The following is a 6,807-nucleotide window of genomic DNA, read 5'->3' on the forward strand; positions in this document are numbered from 1 at the left end:
TGAAGGAGGGAATGATGTGATCTTAGACAGCCCAAAATTAATTCCAAAAATGCAATTCCGCATCAAGGAGAAACTCCCTGAAAAATTAGACTCCTGTAAAATAATTATCTGCAAGTCCTCTGCAGCACAACAGACCTACACATGCATTCCCGCAGGTCCCATCCTAAACAGGAAATTGATGCCAACATCTTTTTGTTTCTAAAACAAGATCTCTCAGAACAGAAAAGTAATTTCATCTCTGAATGCTTTCCTAAATGGGATTATTCCTCGTAATGGGCTAAATTTATCCAAAGGAAACTTAAGGCCCAAGTAAGATTAATGGGCTTAAAGAATTAAAAGCTAGTCCAAGTTTTAAGCCTAACTCGAGAAGGCCCCATGGTCTCATGACCCGAAAGATAGTCGGTCAAGGCAAGCCACCTGCATGCGCAGCCCATGGGCATGTGCGAGACGTCCATGGGTGCAGCAAGGCCCATGCACATACGGGTTCAAGCCGGGCAGCAGCCTCGCCTGCACGGTCCGCCCGCGCGGACCCAACAGGCGAACCATAAACTCACATCTAGCACATGACCCATTCCACACGCGGTCCCATGACCCGACTCACGCACTCAATCCAACCTGTGGCCCAACCCTCCACTTCCTTGAGTCCATCTTGGACTGCATCTCATTTTTCACATGTTTGATTTAATTTTTCCATGTGTTTTACATGAAATCACATAGGATATTCTACTAATATTTTTATTTTCTTCTTGGACCCCACCTTAATTTTTTCATATATTTTAATTAATTCTCTATGTGTTTTACATCAAAAATATATGGGATAAATTCTATCTTATTTGAGTTATTATTTTAATGTAAATTCTATTCCTAAAATTATTTAATTAATTATCTTGTAGATATGATATAATAAATATTTTATTATGTAATTATTTTAAAATTAAAATTTTATCTAGTATATTAGTTTATTAATTTTTCAAGTGGTTGTGATAATTTAGAACTATACTGGGAAAGCCTATAAATAAGCCTTTGCTCATAAGTTGTAAACACATTACAATCAATTGAGAGAAATATTATTAAAAACTTAGAGTTTTCTTCAATTAGCATTTTTGCTAATTTTTAGCTTCAAGTTCTTCGAGAAGCAGAAGTTTTTAGAAATCTTGTTAATGCAAGGAGCGGGGATCAACTAATTGGTAAGTCTGTGACATTTTTTTCTTTCACTGTTTATTTTCTCTAGTATTTATTTTTGCGTTTATTTTAGGATTATATATTCAATTAGAGGGAAAAGTTTTCTAAGCGATTAAGTTTCGGTATTGCATATGTTGAGTGAGTTATAGGAGTTGGTTCGATCCTTCCCATACCTTCCTGCATTACTAATAATTGTCAAAGGTGTCATATAGGTAGGGATGACAGTTCATACACCATTAGATATTGGCTATCTGCTTCCCAAGTATGGAATGAGTTAATTGATAATTGGTATGCGAATAAATTCGTTTCTTTTCTTTTTAATAGGTTGCTTGGAATAGCAATACAAATATTAGCTCCCATGATACTGTTAGTTAAAAAATGATTTTTCATATAACAGCTTGGATTTTGTAGAGACAGAGAAATGAAACTATCTTTAATAGTGCTGATAACAAAATTCTCACATCTAATTCCAACATCATCAACATTGTCTTGGAGTTCTAGAAGGCTTAAACGAAGGGTTAATGACCTTATTGGCTTATTTGATCCCTCTAGGTACCTTTGGGTTAATCTGAAGACTCCTCTTACTGAGTGGTACAAACTTAGTATTGATGGTTTTACTCATGTGACTCTAAGCTTGCTTTTACTAGTAGTCTAATTAGAGATAACTGTGATAATTCGGTGAAGGGGTTCATGAACAATCTGGGTGTTGGTAGGGCTCTGATTATTGATGTCCTTGATGGTCCTAAGCTTGCATGAGTTTAAGTTTGAAGAATCTCATTGTTGAGGTTGACTTCCTTCATATCAAGCACATCCTTTAAAACCCTACTAGATACGATTCCATGTATTCATGTCAGATTCATGACACGCTAAATCTTTATTAAAATTTTTAATTCTCACATATCTATGACGAAAATAATTTGCATATTGATCAATTGGCACACTGAGCAACCACATCCACCTTGATTGCATCTTTTTTGACTATTGCCCCTCCTAGCCATCATGTCTATTTGTTCTTGGACCATTATGATATTGCTTGGACCCGTTTAATCAGACACTAACTTTTTGTGTTGTTTTTTTCATTTTTTTTTTATTTTAGCAAAAAGGAAAAAAATCTCATTTATAATCCAGCAGATGATCATATAATTTTTTGAAGTATTTTTATATCATAAAAAGTATTTACGTTTAATTATGTTTAAATTCTAATTTTATAAAATAAACATAAAAATATAATAAAAATGTAATAGGATTTGAATAAAACTAATATTCTAACTTGAGTAAATTTCTTGTCCAATTTAAATAAGATGTTTTTATTATTCATTTCTTGACATATGAGAATATATAAATATATATATATATATATGATTGTTTAATCAAAGATCTGATTAAAGTTGACAATTATGCATCAAATCTATTTAACTTCTGGATATCACATAACTACGTATTAGGAATTGAATAGGTTTGAATCAAATGTATAATAGAGGATTTTCTCATCTAAACTTTGTTGAGCTTATCTACTTATACAACTATGTTTATATCCGGAGTTAATCAAATTCATATAGCAATACATAAAAGTTTCTTATCTCATTATGTATTGTATTAAAAAAAATAAGTTGTTGTGTTCATTAAAAAATTTATTAAATACACCTAATTATTATTTTGTAACTTACATTATAATAGAGATCATTATTTATGAAAATGATGAAATAATTTAATTAGAAGAATAAAAAACTAGAAATGAATTAGTTATTGTTATCTACTTTAGATAATAAAAGCTAATAATTGCTTTTTAAATTAACAGGTAAATAGATTGAGTAAGATGCTTAGAATTGCTCTTATACAGTAAATAAGTAATTTTGAACATGTTGTACGTCTTAGCCTTTACAGTACATTTTTCTCTATACATGTACATCATAAATATTATTTTGTGAAAACATTACCTCTCTAATCATATTTTTACTTGCATACATAATTATGGATCCAAATGCAAGGAATCCAATGATTTCTTTTTTCTTTTCTTTGAGAAGGTAAAAACATATCATACATTGGGGTTGATTGTACTTGGGGTAGGGGTGGTATGATTTGAATAATACCTTTTTTATAATTTAATGTCTTATCTACTATTTTTTTTTATAAGAATGCCTTCTTTAGTTTTTAGTTTTAATGGGTTAAGACATTTTTAGAGAGAGAATGTAAAAAACCTAATCCCATTTTTGTTGTTGTAACAGTTATATGGACGTTTATGCCATTTTTACAGAATAGAAAGATCTGTTTGTAAGTATAGTTAAGTCAAGTGTTCTTTTTGTAAGTTTCTCAAAATAATATTCTCCTGAATATTAATTATTTTCATATCGAATTTCGTGAATCAAAAACACATACAGCTCTTTTGGTTGCAACAGTCAATCGTTAGAATTATAAAAACGATCTTTTGATGCAGATAAATTAGAAAGCTTACTTAAGACTCAGTACGTACAGCTCCCTCTTGGAACAAACCCCCAAAAGGAAAAACATGAAGATTCTTGAGGCTTTACTTAATATTTATTACAACGAAATGGTTTGCTCTAATTCCATTCCCATTCTACTTCATCTCTAAAATTTCCAGCATCTTTTTTCATTATAAAACACTTAATCCATGTATATACAGGTTCAAGTCGAAGTAATGAGGAGAAAGCATTTGTTACTGCTCATATCGGATCTTGACGTCCCCCATGAAGTAATTGAACTTCTTAAGCAACTTAAACAAGATTCAGGAGAAAACCCAGATGGGTTAGTCCAGTTCGACGTGATATGGATGCCTGTGGTGGACATGTACTCTAGACCTAATTGGCACGCTCTATTTGAGGAGCTCAAAGAAACCATGCCATGGCTTGCCTTGCACCCAACTGTTATGATACAACCGTGGGTCACTAATTACATCAAGGAAGAACTGTATTTCAAAAGGAAGCCAATTGTCGTAACAGTGGATCCACAAGGAAAGGTGACCTGCAAAAATGCTCTCCACATGTTGTGGATATGGGGAAATAAGGCTTTTCCCTTCAGCGATGACAAAGAGGCCGCATTATGGAAAACACAGACTTGGAATCTTAATCTTCTTGTCCATGGCCCTACTGATACAGAGCTACGTCACTGGGTTAGTCTTTATATATAATTACTTTGTAGTTATATATCATGTACCTCTATCTTTAAACATATATGTAATATGGGTATATGTAGTTTTGTCTTCTTTACCATCATCATGTTAATTAGAGTGGGATTTTTAGTCTTCATAGATATTACTTTGTAGTTATGTATAGTATACCTCTATCTTTAAACATACATATAATATGGGTATACATAGATTTTGTCTTCTTTACCATCATCATGTTAATTAAAGTGGGATTCTTTCTGGTTGATGATGATCAGGTGGGTGGAAAAAGGTTGATATGCCTGTATGGAGGTGAAAATATAAAATGGATAAGAGAATTCACAGGAGCAGTAAAAGCTTTTGCGAAAGCAGCCTCTTGCATCTCCCTGGGATTAGTTTATGTTGGAAAGAGCAATTCCAAGAAGGCAAACAAAATCGCTTGTACCATCAAAGATGAGCAGCTAAGTGATTGCTGGCCTGCTACTAAACGCTCTCTTTACTACTGCTCCTTCTGGGCTCGTCTGGAAAGCATGTTGTACTCAAAGCTTAAACAGTACAACAAGGCCAATATGGTTGATCAATACGACATCATAATGAAAGAGGTTATGACGATACTGAGCTTTGACGGGAGCGACCATGACTGGGCGATTTTCTGTGAAGGATCATCAGGAGGATTGACAAGGGCGGCCAAAGGAGAGACGGCTCTGAGAAGCATGTTAGAGTATCGTTCATGGTTTCATGAGGTGTCTTGCAAAGATGATATCAGTATGGTGGTAGCACTGAATGGTTACCTGCGACAGATTCACAACTCACATCACTGCCTTCGACTAGTGTTTACAGAGATCAACTTAGGGGTTCCTGAAAAGTTGAAGTGTGTTGAATGCGGCCGTCAGATGGAGAAGAATATTATGTACTGTTGTTGTGTTGATTGAAGTCTTCGCTTTGCAGGATTTACATATATCATATTAAATAATTACCAGCCACCCTAAGTAATTAACAGGGTTGACTAGAAATAAGCATAGATACATAGATATATACATATATGCGTATACATTTATTTGAGTGGGATTACTTAGTACTTGTATTTGATGTTATAAACATATATATAGTTCCTTTCATGTCACTTCATTCTTCCTAACAATATTTGGAAATAGTTTGAACAAATCTGCCTTCTTCTTTAGCATTTAGTGCCTAATACATGAATACAATGAATTTGCTAAAATATTCTTGATACCATCACATGTTTTAAATTAATTTTTTACGGGACTGAATATATATGTATATATACATATATATGAGACAGAAGTAGAACAATTGTGATTAATTCTGAAGAATTTGTTCAAAAGTATGGTCTTGGGAGATGTCTTTTATTGTGGACTAGAGATGTTTCATCCCCAAATAGTTCGATTAGTGTATTGAGGGACTGTCAAGATCTGGATGAAGAGGTAAGACTGATCATTGTTGCGGAAGATTTGTTTAAGAATTTTTCTTAGTGGGAGGACAAAAACTTAAGTTAAAGGTGTGAGAGAACATGCTCAATGATAAAGATTTTCAATTGGATGGCAATATAAAGGCCAGCAACATCCCATTTCTATCGAGGAGTAAAAATCAAAATATATGAATGTTTTTCTTATCATATAGATTTGAGAAAGGCAAACTATTGCCTTTAAATTTGTTGCATTAATGGGTTTGTCTTGGCTATGCGAGATTCAAGCATTTGCTCTTTAGAATACATCACAATCGAGGAAATAATTATTTTTTTATACCTGAAACATGTTGATGTGAGTATTACATTTTTATTTATTAAAATTTGAATTGAATAATAAAATATATATAATGAGATTTGTATCATGTTATTAATGAATGACACGATTTGTGTACTTGTTATACCATATAACCTTCAATTACACACTTTCATCATGCTTTGTATAATGTATCATAAGTTTGATATATTTCTTAGGTAAGCGAGTCAGAATAAAAACTTTGATTTGATTAATACTTTATTAAAGTGATTATCACATCATCATATAGTTCTGACCCAATCAAGTCTTGAGCATATTTGAATTTTTTTATTAAATATAAATACGTCAAACTAATTTTATCATACTTTTATAAATCATATATTTAATCTAAATCTTGAACAAGATTTTAATTCGATAATTTATTTTATAGTGATGACTGAAAATGTAGTGTCCTGATTCTTTTATGAGTCTTGAATGTACACGCACAACTTTCTAAATTAGTAGAATCAATAAAAATATTAATCAAACACAACAATTTAAATTAATATTTATAAAGAACATTCCTTCACGAGACAACTACGTATAACAAAATTTTAATATGTCAAAATAGGTACTAACAGCTAAAAAAAATAATTAACGTTAAGTTTTTATCAAAATAAAGTAATTTCTAGTGAGTCCTTCACTGTTCAGGAGCAAAGTTCTGGGTGTCCTGATTTGAGGATGATTTATACTAACTTAGTAAGGAAACATAAACAAAACATC

The 6,807-nt window shown here is 32.3% G+C and overlaps 1 protein-coding gene across 4 annotated transcripts; it reads left to right on the forward strand.

Moving 5' to 3' along the window:
• Window positions 1-1,053: 1,053 nt before the first annotated feature.
• LOC110822994 (protein SIEVE ELEMENT OCCLUSION B-like) lies at window positions 1,054-5,426 on the forward strand. Of its 4 annotated transcripts, none has more exons than XM_088211767.1 (5): window positions 1,054-1,187; window positions 3,408-3,483; window positions 3,617-3,733; window positions 3,824-4,309; window positions 4,582-5,426. In XM_088211767.1, exons 3-5 carry the CDS (start codon window positions 3,689-3,691, stop codon window positions 5,233-5,235), a joined length of 1,185 nt encoding a protein of 394 aa, XP_088067893.1. In that variant the 5' UTR covers window positions 1,054-1,187; window positions 3,408-3,483; window positions 3,617-3,688; the 3' UTR covers window positions 5,236-5,426. The 4 variants fall into 4 exon arrangements, with proteins under 4 accessions (XP_088067893.1, XP_021908933.1, XP_021908931.1 ...); XM_022053241.2 differs by having other exon boundaries at window positions 3,408-3,462; XM_022053239.2 differs by having other exon boundaries at window positions 3,408-3,453.
• The last annotated feature ends 1,381 nt before the right edge of the window (window positions 5,427-6,807 follow it).

This window comes from Carica papaya, chromosome 9, assembly GCF_054855325.1.
Source record: "Carica papaya isolate Zhongbai chromosome 9, ASM5485532v1, whole genome shotgun sequence".
In the NCBI taxonomy this organism is placed as follows: Eukaryota; Viridiplantae; Streptophyta; class Magnoliopsida; order Brassicales; family Caricaceae; genus Carica; species Carica papaya.

Coding starts and splice junctions, on each gene's coding strand:
- LOC110822994 (XM_088211767.1), top strand. CDS start 3,689: ATGAAGATTCTTGAGGCTTTACTTAATATTTATTACAACGAAATG. Junction 3,734..3,823: donor ATATTTATTACAACGAAATG/GTTTGCTCTAAT, acceptor ATGTATATACAG/GTTCAAGTCGAAGTAATGAG. Junction 4,310..4,581: donor ATACAGAGCTACGTCACTGG/GTTAGTCTTTAT, acceptor GATGATGATCAG/GTGGGTGGAAAAAGGTTGAT.